This window comes from Leopardus geoffroyi, chromosome A1, assembly GCF_018350155.1.
Source record: "Leopardus geoffroyi isolate Oge1 chromosome A1, O.geoffroyi_Oge1_pat1.0, whole genome shotgun sequence".
Classification (NCBI taxonomy): Eukaryota; Metazoa; Chordata; class Mammalia; order Carnivora; family Felidae; genus Leopardus; species Leopardus geoffroyi.
The window spans coordinates 189,197,321-189,214,055 of NC_059326.1; the positions used below are offsets into that span (position 1 = coordinate 189,197,321).

The 16,735-nt window shown below is 38.2% G+C and overlaps 1 protein-coding gene across 11 annotated transcripts in view; it reads left to right on the top strand.

Moving 5' to 3' along the window:
• The window catches only part of EBF1 (EBF transcription factor 1), a 388,691-nt gene that overhangs the window by 341,066 nt on the left and 30,890 nt on the right, over nucleotides 1-16,735 (top strand). For all 11 annotated transcript variants that reach the window (XM_045503357.1, XM_045503361.1, XM_045503380.1 and 8 more), the window contains exon 11: nucleotides 16,027-16,115. In XM_045503357.1, coding sequence (XP_045359313.1) covers nucleotides 16,027-16,115 — 89 coding nt within the window. The remainder of the gene's footprint in view (nucleotides 1-16,026; nucleotides 16,116-16,735) is intronic.

Below are 16,735 nucleotides of genomic sequence, written 5' to 3' on the forward strand. Positions count from 1 at the left end.
TCACCACCACACACCTCGCAGAAAATGGCTTTGGGCTTAAGCATGATCCATTTTGGAAAATGTCCTTTTTTAAACTTGTGTCTTACTGGAGTCTAGTCTTTATATAGCATGTTTTGTATGTATGTATATTTTCTGGTTGAAGCTGGATAGTTTTGCTTGAGGCATCTTTTGTTGTTTGTTTTCTTGCATGTTGTCCTGAAGGGAAGGAGAACATCATCTCTTCCGGTGCATTAGCTAAATACTTCTGCGGGGGCAATCCAGTGTAAAGGGTGAACAAGTGGGTGGGTACTGGAGACAGACTGCCCGGGTGTGAATCCTGGTCCTCAGGGACTTCACTTAGCTGCAGAAATGGTGAGGATGACAATATAGACTTCATAGGGATGGCTACAACTTAATGATATATAATATAATGCTAAATCCAGTCTCTGGTACATTCTAGTTGTGCATCAATCACTATGGACTACAATTTGGATCACATTTTCATTATGAGAATTTAGGTCAAGTCAGAGCACATTGTTTTTAATCCCAGGTGTTTTTGCAAAACAGACTTTAAGAGAGACTGGTATTGGTTTCAAAAAAAATGTGGACACCTTATAGACATGCCCCATGATGCCTTCAGGATCCTGGGAGCCTTTGTTGGTCTTCCGTATAGTTAGTGTTCATTTTATAAAATGGCAGGGCCATTTGGGTTTGAAATGGACAGCATTTATAGGAGATGGATCTTGTAATTAAGATGTTTCTGTCTGAAAGGCAGGTTTGATGTCCTTTGCCATAGGTGCAATTTAATCACACTTCTTTTCCCTCAACCCAGATTAACAGCCTCAGTTTTTTCATCTGTAAAATAGGAATACCTACCTCTCAGGGTGTTGAAGAAAAAAAAAATAAGTTAACAAAAGTGGAGTGGCAAGTACCATTTCTCAATAAATGATACTTTTTATTTTAAATCAAGCTTACATGGAAGACTGATGTAGGGGATTTAGGGTAGATTGGGTTGCAGCACTTGAGTTTTTCTTCTGATTTAACTGTTAACTGGCTGTTTGATCTTGCATTGGCCACTTAGGGTCTCCAAACTTGGTTGTGTTTGCTGGAAAAGAAGGGCTCTTTGCAGCAGTAAAGTTCTGAAATTGATTGAATGGATGTGTCCCTCTCCTGACCATATCAAGATCAAGTTGTTAATTCCAGAGTTAGAAAGGAGGCTTAAAGAAATGTATTCTTACCTAAAAGTTGTTTTGGTAGCTTTTGAAAAATCCAATCCAGTATGTTTGATTTTATTCTTAAAGGGTCACAGTGCCTATTGTGCCAATGTAATCATAAAAATTTTCCATCTGGGAATAGGTCAGTGGTTTATCAAGCTTGGTCTCTCCCCCCTACACATATGTCCCAACCTCCTGAAAAACCCAGCAATGATATCTGACACAGTGGCCTCAGGCAAAGTGATTGCCACAGATAAAGTTAAATATGCATTTTCACTTTCTCTAAATTCACCAGCCTCCAATAGGGGCAAACAGATTATAGAGAGAAAATATGGAAGGAAGGTCACTTCTTGTTCCTCGTTCCCATTTACTATCTATTTTAAGAAGCTCCATTACACCCATTAATTTAGAGAGGATTGGGAGATTCAGTTTGGAGAATTTCAGTTTCTACTTCCAGTTTAAAGGAAGAAGGTCCAGGGGAGTCAGTCGGAACAGGAATGGTGTCTTTTTGAAACACAAGATGACATTTCTGAAGGCTGACAAGGCTGGTGTGGGCCTGCACCCACTTGGAAAAATAGACTTGTTAGGAATGATTTGTGTAGCCTCCAGGCCTACTTTGGGGGATATCTCTGAATTCAATGATGGTTCAGTCTCTAGGCTTAGCCCTTCATCCTCTCCACCCACAGCCAATTTGCCCACCAAAAAGCTGCCCTCACTTCTAACTAACCATCAGTGTATAGTGTATCTCCATGCAAGTTTCTGTCCTTGAGAATTTAACCCATCAAAGTATCAAAGTGACCTTTCTTAGTAAAAATTAGTTTACTATTGCTCTATGAGCAGAATAATGCTATTCTCCAACAGCATACTATCATAAAGTCTATTCACGATACACATATCTTAGGAGAACCATTTGCAACTCTTAAAAGGGCAAAACGGAGATATTAACTAAATGTCTTCTCAAGAGCTGGAAATAAACAAAAGCAGCACTTGCCAATGAATGAAAACAATCATGATATCCTTAAATATGGATTGTGCCATACAATCCTTAAAAGTTTCTGGCATAACTTTGACTAAGCCTATCTCCCCTATACCCACCTGTCCTTGGTATTTCATGTGGATTAGGGAAGTCTTCAAACACTTGGGATGAGAAGTGGAAAAGATCACAGCCTAGAAGTGGAGGCTGGTTTGTTTTTTCTGTTTACGTTAGTGGCCCACCAGGGTGTTTGCTCACAGATCGTCAGCAATAGCCAGTGTTTCCTTTACCTCCTGGACAGTGTGTTCCATGTTCCAGTTAGACCCCCACTTCCTTTTTTTTTTTTCCTTTGTATTTAGAGGACAAATGCTATCAGCATGGTGACTGCTCTCTGATGCTCTTTCTAGATCCCTTCTTCTTGGGGCCTAAGTTCAAATAGGAATCTGGAAGGCTTTGGGTCAGTAAATTAGTGACTGAGACATTCTCTTTAGCTCTTAAGAGTTGACATAGGCTTTTACAGAAACTCAGTAAAGGTATACAACACAAATAGTCTTCTGTGCACCTGGCTTAGGTGGATGGTTCTAGGCTTTTCCTTTCTGAAGGTCAGAACCAGTGTCAAATTTACAGCAAACCCACTTATGATGCTTGCTGTTCCCTTTGGTTTTTATCGTCACGGTAGGTTTAACCTGACCAAGAAGTAATTACGCCATTATTTTTTATGTGGTGCTTTATTACTTGCTTTTTAAAATTGGTTTCCAGCATCTCATGAGCTAATAGCAACAAATGTGTGATTGTAATGTTCACTCCGTCAGGAGACGTGGGGTTATTGCGGAAGTGGCCACATACCCATTGCCCACACAATAACTGTCACTCCAAAACAAGTGAATTGCTTAACTAAACATCTATTGATTGTAAGTCATCAGGGACCAATATTAAGACCACCAGAATCTAAAGAAGATTAAATTCTGGCTACATATACAGATGTATTTTGTCAACATTTTGGTCAAGGAGACCCATTCCTCTGTGGTTTACAACTCCAAATTTGGGGTGAGTTAGAAGCAGTAGAACAAGAACCTCATTGAGGTAACCGGTGAGTGACCAACTTGGTTTTATCCACTTCTTAAAAGACAGGTGTCAAGATCAGGAGCAGAAAAAAAAAAAAAAAAAAAAAGAGCCATGGAAATCCCCTCATCTTCACCCCTCCTACCATACTAAAAGGAATGATCAAATCTGAATGTGAACTTGGCATTATAACTTTTGCCTCAGGACACCTGGAATTCTACACTATTGTTGGGACTGACTTGACTCCAATCTGGAATTGAGTGTCCTCTATGTCTCTTATACCTCTCGTGATTAGCTAAGCTTCAGTTGGGCAAACAGGTTTGCCAAACCCTTACTCTCTTGGTATGTTCAGATCTTTGGGGATTGTTGAGTGAGATAAAAGAAAACTAGACCCTCTGGATTAAGGCATTCACGAGTTTCCTAAAGTTGTGTTTGTCACCTACACTCATGATCTTGGAATGGTCTACATTTGACAGTTTCTCGTCAGACCTCTGGTTGATTACCCAGTTAGATCAGATTAGTGCGGACAACCCCTGTCATTTTAAGCTCCCCATTTGATTTCAGTGCCATCATTTTCTCTCCTGGTATTCCTTCTACTTTTTTGACCTGCCTTTGTCCTTTGTCTCTGAATCTTTTTCTAACTATTCCTTAACAGTTATTGTTTACTATAGCACTGTCTGTCCCTGGTTTTATTCTCACACTAGTAGTTTCAGGTATTAGAGGCCTATATCTTGACATTGTCTATAACATCAACTCCATCCTTGATCTTTTTCCTGAGTTTCAGTCCTTTGTTTCCAACTGCCTACTAAAGATTTTTACATGAATGCGCTACTGGCACCTAAAAAGCATGTTTGAAATGGAACTCATCATTTTTTCCTTCCGTATGTAATTTTCTTCTTGCATTCTTTATCTTGCTGAATGGCTACTCTATCCACTCAGTCAGATATATTAGAAATGCTAGAGTCATTCTCCATCCTTTCTTATTCCTCACACCTAATATGTTACTGAAGTCATATAAATTCTATTCTAACATACCTCTGAAATCTGCTTTTTCTCCATGATCACTTCATCCTTAGATGGTCCTTCATTTTCCATTTGGATTATCACAAAAGTACTGACTTTAAAAATCCATCTTTCATTGGACTTCTGTGGTTATGCCTTTGAAATATAGATCTGATTGTGTCACTCTTATGGTGTGGAAAACCTGAAAGAGCTCCTTATTGCCTACCAGATAAAGTTCTTATATGACACTCAAGGCCAGTATGTTACTCACAGTTACTCTTCAGTACTTTCCTCCCAGTGTTTAAGCTCTGCTCTCCACAAACTGTATTATTCAACCTTATTTGAACACATCATGTCCTTTTATAGCTCTTGCCTTTGCTCATGCTGTTCCTTTTGCCTGGAATGCTTTTCCCACCCTTTTCAGTAGAAAAATTCTATTTATCCTTATACTTTCAACTTAAATATGACTTCTTTGATAAATGTGTCCTTGACTCCACTACAGAGAATTATTGTTTTCCTTCCTCTGTGCTGATTACAGGCCTGGTTCCCCCCTGGATTATGTACTCCTCAAGTGTGTATATCATGGTGCCTAGAAGAGTTTTTCCAACTCAATTGTCTCTAGCTGGGGATACACAGGAAACTGGGCTTGGGTTGTACTTGTCTTTCTTTTTATCTTCTTCATCATACAACTTTATATACAGCAAAAAATCCAGTTTTATTGGATTAAGCAATGTAAAATATCCCAAGTCTGGGAAAGAATCCCATCTTAATTAGGTGTTTCTTACTTTTTCCTTTGTTCCCATCTGGTCACAGGATTTATATTGTTTTAAAACACTTGTGTCTTCTCCAGGCAGAGCTCTATTTTAGAGTGAAATTTGAGAATTAGAGGTGATGAATTCTCTGAACTATAATTTCAAATTAGTTTAAGTGAAAGAAGAAAGGCTGAAGCCCAGGGACAAGTGAAGCATACTTGATGTTCTCCTAGAATACTGCATCTTATTTATCATGTTGTTTTGAAATCTGTGTCTTTCTGCCCCTCTAGATCTGGGAGTTCTTGAGAATGGGAAATATGTGAATAGTCTAATTCTGTATTCCCCACATCTGCCCTTATTTCTAGCACATGGCAGGTATTCTATTAATGGTAATAATAACTGCCTGTTAAGTGTTTATTATGTGCTAAGCACTGTACAAATAGCACCACATCAAATCTTCCCTTTATAGATAAGGAAAACTTAAAGAATGTAAGTGACTTTTCCAAAAGGCATGTCACTGGGGCACCTGGGTGGCTCAGTTGGTTGAGTGTCCATCTCTTGATTTTAGCTCAGATCATGATCCCACAGTCATGGGATCAAGCCCTGTGTCAGGCTCCATGCTGAGTGTGAAGTGCACTTAAGATTCTCTTTCTCCCTCTGCCCTTCTCCCCTACTTGCGTGCTCTCTCTCTAAAAAACCAAAAAAACCCAAAAAACAAAAGGTGTATCACTGGTCAGCGATGTAGCCTGGATGCAAATCTAGCTTTGTTTACTCCAAAAGGGAAGAAGAGTGTGCTGTTAGAGAAATGCAAGTCAGATGAAGTCTGGGGTAGGTGACAGAGGTTTCTCTATGGGATATGTGTTAAGACACATGCAAGACATACAAGGAAAGGACTAGAACAGATTGCAGATAGAAGGGGCTATGGAGAGCAAGTAAAGCATAGGAAAAGTCCTGGGGGCCAAAATTATTAGAGGCCTGTTCTGGAGGCCTAACTTGGCTGGTCTAGCAAAGAGGTTAAGAACAGGGCTCCAGAGTCAGACTGCTTGGGTTTTCACTCCTCAGTTCTGCGGATTTAGGCAAGATACTTAACTCTTCTAAGTCTCAGGTTCCTCTCTGTGCAATGGGAATAACAGTAGCTATTCACTGTAGGGTTGTGGTAAAGATTAGATAGGTCAATCCATGTAAAGTGCTTGGCACATAGTAAGTCCTTAGGAGGCGTTTAGCTAATGTTGCTGCTATAATAATTGTTGGAAGAAAAGAAACACATAAATGAATGCAACAGGAGTGCCGTGGGGTATTTTAAATTTGAGGGAACCATGTAACACTGTAAGTCTATTGGATACCACACAAATTACTAGTTCAAGGTAGTGCATATCTTAACATTAGATTGCACTGCATTCCTTGTCATAGTGCCATAGCTTTGCAAAGCTTAGTTATCAGCAATTACTGTGATCAGATGGAAGTCTCATGTAAAAATTAATGCAGAAGAGGAAAGAGGGTGGTGGTATCCAGTCTTATTCCAAAATTTAAGAAGTTATGCAGTGCTCGACAGAAGCACACATATCCCATTAGAAAGTAGCTGTGATTGTTTTAGAATGAAATAAAAATATTACTATATTATTTTTTCTTCCAATTTCTTTGTATTGTTTTTCAAATGGCTGCTATGTTGTTAGGATATAAATATTAGGCGGTTTGGACCTAAGTAGTTAATAAACAGAGCTGCTGAGCATTTCTTTCCACTTGGAGGTGCTGTGGAAAGATTGCTGAGCTGCCCAAGGTGCTATGAGTGGAGAAAGTCTGAGAAGCTCTGGAGTAGATAATGAATAAAGATATAATCACAACATATGTGTGTTAAGGCTACAGAGAAAAGGGTTCTGACTCTGTTCAGGTAGAGGAGACTTGAGTCTGAAGCTAATGATACACAGCAGTAATAATCATGTAAGTCAGGTCAATACTGAAAATGGCTGACTTCATTTATTTTATATCAAGATGCCATTTAGTTGGACTGTAGGCTGATGATAACGTCTAGGCTTATCTGCAAAGCCATTGTAGCTCTCTAGGTAACATACTTGTTATAAGTGCTCTTTAACTTATTAAAATACTACCGAATAATCAGTTAATCCTCTAATCCCTATTCCTGTCTTATTAGTGGATTAATGGATTATTTGGAGTCACTTTTCTTGGGACTTTTTCCCCTCTCAATCTATCTAGAGAATCCTGCTATAACATCATTATCCAGCTCTTCTGAAACCTGTCCACCGGTTTGGAGGAAGCAGCTCTGTGAACAGTAGGAGTAATTTTTTGAGTTGTCTCATAAAACCGTGATATTAACAATCACAAGTAGGACCTTAGCCCAGAACTCTGTGCTTGGTTAGTGCGGGGCTCAGAGAAGGGTTTTTTAGCTTTGGAGTCGAGACTTGGTGCTGTTCCCTGCTGAGAGCCATAAGTTACTGGTAGCTTGTTCTACGAGAGTAATAAGTATTGTTGTTTAGCAATTGTGTTGTTGAAATTCAGCTCCACTATGTCTGACAGTATTTATCTAAAATACTTTCCCTGGTGCGTGTTCAAGTTCCAGTAAACCGTGTCTTATTGTGCGACCTTTTCATTTTCCAGTGAAAAGGGATCAGCTCGTCAGATAAAAGCTACAAGCCAGAGTACAGGAAAAATGCGTGCTCAGAAAATCCAAGCATGATTGAAAACAAGATGTGTTAAATCAATGCGGTTTATCGCCTGCCTATTCCCGGCAATTGCTGTTCTAAGCTCATTCTGAACACACACTGGATGATAAAACTACGGTGTCAAGCACTCGCTGGGGTGGGAACGCAAGAAAACATGTTTATCAGACAGGCTGTGTGATTTTACCCCCTTGATAACAGTTATTGTCAAAACTCTTTGGAAAGAAATCTGAAGAACAATTATAGAAGGAATATTACTCCTGTTATATCAGAAGATATGCCAGTCGGGAAGAAAATTATAGATTTATCCTTAAATGCTAAGAAAGACAGACTGTGTTGGCTTTCAATACTTAAACACCATCATCAATTACATGGTGAAAATCATCCTTCTCTTCTAGTTCAAATGAGCAAATCTGGCTTTGGAAACCTAATCACAAATTTTTTTTTTTTTTTTTTTTAAATCATAAAGTGAAAAAGATTGAAAGGCAAAAAAAAAAAAAAATCATGAAGATCTTTAAGCTTCTGTTTGCTTGAGGGATTTAATTTTAGTTTTAAACTTGTATCAAATTTGGAAATCTAAATTAAGACTCCTGAAAGGCCAAGCTGTTCAGAGCACATCATATGCAATAACAGGGGCAACTTTTCTCATCAACTTTATTACAATTAGAGAGCAGTACAGTTTTCCCTAATTATTGTACATTCACCTACTTCCCATTTTAGACAGAGCTTAACCCTCCAGGGCGATAAGGGGGTCTGTTTATGGAGAGTTGTTCCACTTCTGCCAGTGACTTCTCGCCAAGAATCATCTAGAAAATACCAACTGGTTGTGACATGAAATCAGTGGGTTTTATGTATCTTAACAGCATTCTGTGTTCTCTTTTTCCCAAAGGACAAATCAACCTTTGAGAGCCCAACTCAAACATGACAGAAAACTCAGCTTTTTGGTCATTTGTGGGAAAAGTTTCAAATACGAGGGTGGCCTCCCCCGAGAGGGTTCATGTTTGTCGATGGCTGAGTCATAAGTGGCCAAGTCAGGCTAAGTGACTTGCTCACCTGTACAAAGTCAGGGGTCTGTGCATAAGGGTTCCTCCTCGGGGCAGGTTTCCATTTCACAGATACTGAGTGACAAAGAAGCCATTTAATGGATTTGCTAGCAGAACTTGTCAATATGTTGCAAATTGGGATTCATTAATATTAAAATAAAGTAGTCATCCTGGAAGAGTAAGTAAAGCACCGAGGCTTTTGTTCTGATTTATACAGTTAGCACTGTCTGTGCCTCAGTTTCTCAAATCCCAATTGGGAGCGATGATTTTTGACATTTATGGCACAGCATATTGAAGGAATCACTGAGATAATGTCTATAAAGCTCTTGATATTACTGGGAAAACAGTATTATGTGACCTCAGGGTATGTTTAAAATGACACCTCAACAAGTAATCATTATGATTATTAACGTCTATTAAAAATCTTCAGAGGTCCTTATAACTTAGAGTATAACTGAGGTTTAGGATGTAAAAACTTAAAAATTAGTTGTAACCTGTCTTAAGTGTAAATTGGTATACATTTTGTAAAGGATAGTTAGGAAATATATGTATCAAAAGACTTGAAAATGTGCATATTCTTTTATCTAAGAATCTCTCCTATTTTTCAATATAGTACTTCTTACATCAGTGAAACTTTGCAGGGGTTGGGGGGGGAAGCATACACCCCCATTAACAGAGGATTTTTTACATAAAATATGGCCATCTATATAATGCAATATGCCATGACCCCTGGAAAGATTGAGGTGGATATAAATATGTATATAATCTGTATTTATATAAAACAGTATTGCGAAAATGTCTGAAAGCGTGGGTACTAATATAAGCAGTGGTTACATATGAATAGGAGTATCATGGGGTATTGTTTTTTCCTCTTTTTTGTGTTTCTTTTGTATTTTTTATACAATAAGAATGTATTACTTTTTGAGAAACACTAAAGCTGTTTCCATTTTAAAAAAACAAAAGTATGTCGCTCAACTCTTTCTTCCGGCTCTTGATTGCTCTTGCTTGTGGAAGAGTTCTTAATTTCTAAAGGTACATAAGCTCTTTGCATTCCAGCTGACAGCCCTCAGGGTCTTCCAGCTCTTTCTCCAGGAGCCCCAGCACGTCATCATCCTGGGCTTTGATCCGCTTCCCCCCCCCCCCCCCCCGCCCCCTCACTTTCTCTCCTCAGTTTGTACCTCCTATGTACCCCTGGCCCCACTCTTTGTGGAAAGGACTTAGCCACACAAGCCAACTAGTACCTCTGATTGTACCTTTGGTAGAGAGAAGTAGTAATTCCTTTGCTTGGTTTTTGAGTCTCAGACTTTTTGCCACACATCGAGAAGTTTGAAAACTACAAATAAGAAGTCAGGGCGTGTTCAAACCCAGTTTGGAAATTTTCCTTTGGCTCCTATGTTGGTATATTCTGCCCATGTTGGCTTCATCCTGACACCCTCCTGGTTCAGTTACAGCTTCTGCAGCGCGGTGAGCCTCTTCCCAAACCTCTCCCGAACCTGACTGGCGCTTGAGGCAGGGAACTGGGTTGTAAAAGTATTTCACATTGAAAGCAGGGCTCTGCTTGCAGGGGATTTGGTTTTAGGTTTCTTAAAGAGTGTGTCGCTCACTTCCACAGAAGAGACGACCGGAATACTGTTCATGCGCTAAACATCTAGGAAGATAATGAAATATCTAAGTGACTGGAAATGCAACAGATTTCTTCATTAACCATATTTCTGGCTCTTGTTTAGGTTTCTGGTTGATTTTTCGGTTTATATATTTTAAAGTCAGTCTTCAAGATAGGTTTGTGAAGATAACTTGCTGTTTTATTGTTTACCTCTAGTTGTTAATTTAGTGACTGAGGGAAAAATGGGGCCATTATGGAACAAAAAGGCTCGCCTAACACATATGTAATAACTCTCATGCCCAGAATGGATCTGCCTTGAAGGGAAATGCTCTGCTGTTACTCCTTTAGTTCAAATATAGAGTAGTCACCAGGGAAGCTCGGAGACCCAGGTGCTGGTTTTATCATTGCCTGTGCTATGAGGTTTTATTTATTACTTGGCATAGAGTCTAGATATTTGTTTGGACATTAAATGGCAATAGAATATAAATATTACCTTCCTAATATCTGCATTTCTTTTTATTTCCAGTCAAAATGACATCATGTCACACAACCATTAAAAAAAGGAAATTAAAACCCCAGAAATATGTTAAAGCGCTGCAGCGAGTCTCTGAGCTATAAAAGCAGGGGAACTCTGCGCTAACATTGGAATGGCACCGAAAGAGCTTTTCCTGTGCTGTTTGGGAACACAGCTCTCCAGCCCCTCATTTCCATTGTTTCCAGGAATGAAGTATTCAAGAAGTTCAGAAGGACAGAGGAGTGATTTCTCTAAAAAGAAACTCTGAAAAGAGAAAAGTCAGTTTTCATAACTGAGAATGCATCCTTTCTGACTATAAAATTTTAATTTGCAAATAAATCCCCTTAGAATTTCCTTACTTGATGTGTGTGAAGTGGATTTAAAAAAAGACTAAAGGCATGAAAAGGCCACAAATGGCATTTAGTTACAATTTACTCATTACAGATGTTTTGAATGGATTTTGTAATTTTTTTTTTTTTGAGAGAGAGCATGTGCACGTGTGCACATCAGTGGGTGAGGGGGCAGAGGGAGAAAGGGAGAGAGAGAGAGAGAGAGAGAGAGAGAGAGAGAGAGGGAACCCCAAGCAGACTCCCTGCTGAGTGCAGAGCCCAACACAGGGCTCAGTCCCACGACCCTGGGATCATGACCTGAGCCAAAATCAAGAGATGGATGTTCACCTGAGTCACCCAGGTGCCCCTGGATTTTGTAATCTTGTCATTAGTATTCGTACATAAAATCTAATTGCATTATTTTAAATGTTCTTTGCATATAGCATTTCATGCTGCATGAACACTTGGACACTGTAAATAATAGTTTTGTATTATCAGAGCTGTTCTGTCTTGACCAGGACCTCAGTTGAAGCCCAAAGAAGGGCTCTGCTTAGATTGGTTCTGCATAGAAAGTTACTGATTTCCTCTGGGGGAGTTTGAGATTGTGAGACCGGGAAAGCCAGCCCCCACAGCCATTTATAAACAGTTCCAACACAAGGCCAGATGTAGGGGTTTGATTTTTTTTTTAACTATTTAATTAACTTTTACTCTTTGAAAAGTAATGACTTTGATGCCCCTGAAATGCCGACCAGTTCATCAGTCTTTTGGGGCTGGATGGCATATTTCTTTCAGAAAGTTTGTTTTTAAGGGCTTTTGGTTTTGTGACACAAAACAGTTAATTCCTACAAATGCCATCTGGATGCATGGTGGGCACTAAAAATGATGATTGAGTCAATGGAGAATTTCCTATAATGTGGAATTTTTCAGATGCCTACATTGTTCCCATTCTACTGTGATGATTTAAAAATTGGGGCTTTTTCAATTTGGGATTACAGGGTTTTCTAGACCTCTGAGCCTCCCTTATTCTGCTACTGTCCCTGCCTGGTTTCAGATGACACCCTCCGAAGCCCTTTTCAGAGAACATGGACTAGGTATTTGGAAGCGGAGTCACAAAATGCTCTCTCATCCTTGCCTTCCTGTCGCCATTTATAGCTTCATCTGTTTTTCTTTTTTCAACCTAAGATGCTCATGCTTCTTTATTTGTGGTTAATTATGCCCAATTAAGTTTTTCTTTCTTTCTCTACTAGATTCTCAGAATTGTCCTAAGTTTTAGGGGGAAAATTGATTAGTCCCATTTCTACTGGTGCCCCCTGAGCCCTGTGCTTGAATACAATGAGGTCACTTTGTTGAGGGATTAACTTTATATTACATTCTTGCAGAGTAGACGTATGTCCCTAAGGTACGACTACCCCCACTGATGAAATAAATATACCATTCTTTATGATTCCTCCTCGTTACCCTCTCTGTTGATTTTCAGAGAGTTTATGAATAGTCACATATTTATACAACTGGCCAAAAGTATACTACTTATTTTTCTTATAGTCTGTAATAACCTATGCAAGGTTATTAAAGGGTATACAGACCCCTTTTAAGGCATAGTTTCTTATGTCATTACTTTATACAAGGAGGTCACATTCCATCTCGGCAACAATCTCTTGCTCTTAACCTTTTTCTCTGATTATAAAAGTAATGTATGTTCATCGTGGAAAATTCAGAGAATGTACAGCACGAAGAGAAGGAAGAAAAGCACTTTAAGACCCACTTTTTGGAAATAACTACTGTTAAGCAGTTTATATACAGACATATTTTCTTTATTCTATGTACGTTCATTTTTTAAAAAGTAACCATATTGTATATATGCTCCTGTAATCTGCTTGTTAACCTAGCCGTATATTATATGCCAGTAAATAATTTTTTTTCCCTGTAGCATTGCTTTTGAGGACTGCATCATATTCCATCCCATGGGTATGCCATGATTTTACCATCCTCCTCCCTAGCCACTTAATCTGTTTTTAGGGGGTTTTGCTTTGTTTTGTTTTAAGTAACAATCTTTATCAGATGACCCTTCTCATTCAGTAATCCTTTTTTTTTTTTTTTCTCTAGTCAATGCAATGAGAGAACTCATCAGGCACATTTGAATTTAAGACAATGAGCTTTGTCTTGCATATTTTTAATGCTGTCTTTGTCTATAGCACTGGACCACACCGTTGTAAAGGTCTATACCTAAATTAAGGGCAGGTTAATATATTGAAACACGTGAGTGTAGAGCAAGTCATAAAGGCATGGGAAATAAATTAAAAGCCTTTATCTAACTATCTGAAATACATCCCTTCACATAGTATACTTCCATAGAGTAGATGCTTATTTCCCTTGAATAATGAGTTTAATATATCTTAATTACGTTTTGTGGCAGCAGAATGACTTCTCCTCAGCTCTTTGGCTGTTAGTTCCATATGATATTTGAATTGGCTCTTCTCATTGCAGATACTAAGTGTTGGTCATTCTGCTGTGAGTTGGCTGTATGGACAGAGAAACACATCCTCCCCTCATAATGTCAGACATTCATTCATTTAACAATCACCCGTTTCTTGACACGGTAGGAATCAATTCATTATGCAAACAACTGCAGGAACAGGTCAACAATTCAAGTTTTATTGGTGGCTTAGCCTGAAAAACAAAAAGAAGAATTAGAATTTTCAGAATGCTGAATTATGTCTTCAGATATTAAAATGATACACTTAATTGTTTAAAGCTATTTTTATGGTTAAACATCTTGGATGGCAATTAGTAATATGGGTGGAGGATGGATGTGATATATAACTTAAACCTAGGTGCTCATTCCTGTCCCTCTCATGCATTTCTTGATTAAATACCATGGATTTTACGAGTAACAGCTTCCCTGCATGAAGAGTTCTATGGCTTTTTCCTCTACATGTCTAATTTGAAAAAAGAATTCTTCTCAAGGGTTTAGAAAGTAATTCATAAAATGGGAGGAATAATAAATATTGTGCTTTAACTCATATACTAGTATAGATAGAAAGATTTGGTACACCTGGGTATAATTTTAGTTAATTTCCACAAGAGACAGGTTGAAAGTTTACTGTTTGGAAGCTGGGGAAAGGGGGAGAAGATGGCTAAATCTCATATTTGTAAAAATGATTACATTGTCTTAAATGAAAATGCTACTCTATTAACAACTTCAATAAGCATTGCATTTGGGAAAATCTTTTCAATAAAAAGTTACCTGAAGTTCACTCCAACTTAAAATATACAAGTGAGGAAAAAGTACTTACTCTGATTTATGTGTCTTTTGGAGGTGTAATTATTGGCTTTTTACTCACCTATGTAAAACAATGTACTTTTGTAAATGGATTTCTGGCCACTTTACGCAGCTTTTTTTTTTTTTTTTTTTTTTTGCCTTTTTTTTTTTTGTGCCTTTTTTTTTTCCCTACATAAAAAGTAAGCACTGTCAATCAAGGAATTTTAAGGTTTATTTCCTCTTTAGAAATGATTGATAGCCTTTTAGATTTACAAGTTGACAAGTTAAAGGGTTCTATTGGTATAATTATGTACTAAATTCACAGTCTTTCAATTTAAATGTCCTTTTAAAACCACAAGATTATCATACCTGTATTTTGAAAAGTGGGCCAGTCAGTTTGGGTTGGTATACAAATTGCTTCCATTAGCCTTGGGACCTATTTGAATTTAATACAGTTTTTTAAAGTTAGTAGTAGTATGAATCTTACTTTTGAAATTTAGGTTAATGGAAATGCATTTTAAGTAAAGCATGTGGCAACTTGTTTTCTAATGTATAGCTAAATGTCAGAACTACAAAGACTGTCTTTTTACTCGGTGTGGGAGAAAATATGTGGTTGAAAACGTTAGTTACACTAAAAAAGAAAAGAAGAAAAACACCCACCCTCCCACCCACCCATTACTTAGAGGATACGGGGGATGTGGGTAGAGGACTGAGCTGCCATCTTTTCCTGGTCAGGTGAGGAAGGCTGAAGATATTTCATACCTTGAGAAGGAATTTTGAAAATTATAGACCAGAGTCTACTTCGTATCACACTTAATTTAAGGAGGCTTTGAAGAGAGTGTAGACAATATGAGTACAATAAGGCCCATTGTCTCCAAATATTATTATAGGTTTGTTCTTCTTTTAGTCTTTTTAAGAATTTTTCTTGGAGACCCATATGCTCTATGCTAGTGCTCCACAGAGGCTAGTCTTTTTCCTGAAATAATACTGATGTTAGTGAATGAGTCTGTCATTTTAGATGTGAGGGTGTTGTATCGAGGACATTTTCAACACCTATCACCTTGCAGACTCTATCAAGTGTAGACTAGGTTTTCTATGCTGAGAAGATCTCATCTCCCTGCCCCTCACCACGTTCTTGCAGGCTTAATCACCACAGAGGCATCGACTTGTGGGGTGTGCTGAGATCTACTACAGATTTTTCAGTTAAGCAAGTACTTGTAATTCTGCTGTTTATAATGTGTGGATACCTTCAGACAAGCCGTTGAGTATTTATTTTGCCCTGAGCTTTTAGCTAGTGGATCCTAAAACTTCATATCAAATACCATTTTACTTTCTATTTTTGATTATGTAAGCAATATAGAATTTGGTCAGAAGAACTGAGTTCAGGAGTCGTTACTAAGGTTCCTACCAATGTTCTTTTGAGTGAGTCCCTGCCTACCATGGTAAATAGCAGAAGTAGACAGTGAAAATGTTCAGCAAGGGGATTGTGCATCTGATCATCTCGTGATATAATTCAAAAGTATAAATTAAATTTCTGACTTCTAGTTGTTTCCATGCCATCAGTGTTAGTTTCTGTTTTATTTAATGAAATTGTTCTAATCCTGTGACTTCTTCCTTGCAGCGCTCAATGAACCCACCATCGATTATGGTTTCCAGAGGTTACAGAAGGTCATTCCTCGGCACCCTGGCGACCCCGAGCGTTTGCCAAAGGTCAGGATTCTTCTTTTTGGGGTTACAGTCTTTGTAACTTGACTTGAGCTTAGGTGATTAGCAGAAAACTTTGCTATTGATAAAATTAGCTCATAGGTGAACAACGCAACATTTTTGTCTTTTGTGTGTTTGGTACTATAAGGTAAACAATAATAAAAGTAGCAAGCATTTATGTGCCAGATAGTGTTGTTCTTATTTTTACATATATTATGTCATTTCTTCCTTTCAAAAACCCTCTGAGTGGGTACTTTTATTTTAGAGAAGAAAATAATCAAGCAAGGAGAAGTTAAATCATTTGCCCAAGGTCACAAGCATGTAAATTGCTAAACTGAGATTCAAATCTGTACAACCTGGCTCCAAAGTCCAGGTTATTAATCATTGCATCATATCAATTCTTAAGAGGAAAGAGAACACTGGCTTTCTACCTATGCAAGGATTTATACCTATCCCTAATGCAGCTAGAACTAAAAAGAAACATATTGGTAGATCTTGCAACTGGACAAATGAGACAGAGCCTTTTACCTCCAGAGGCATCCTACCTAATTGGAAATAAGGTATAAAAGTGTGAGAAATTAAACAAAAATTCAAGAGTAGTATATGTCATGCAGCAATACACTGAG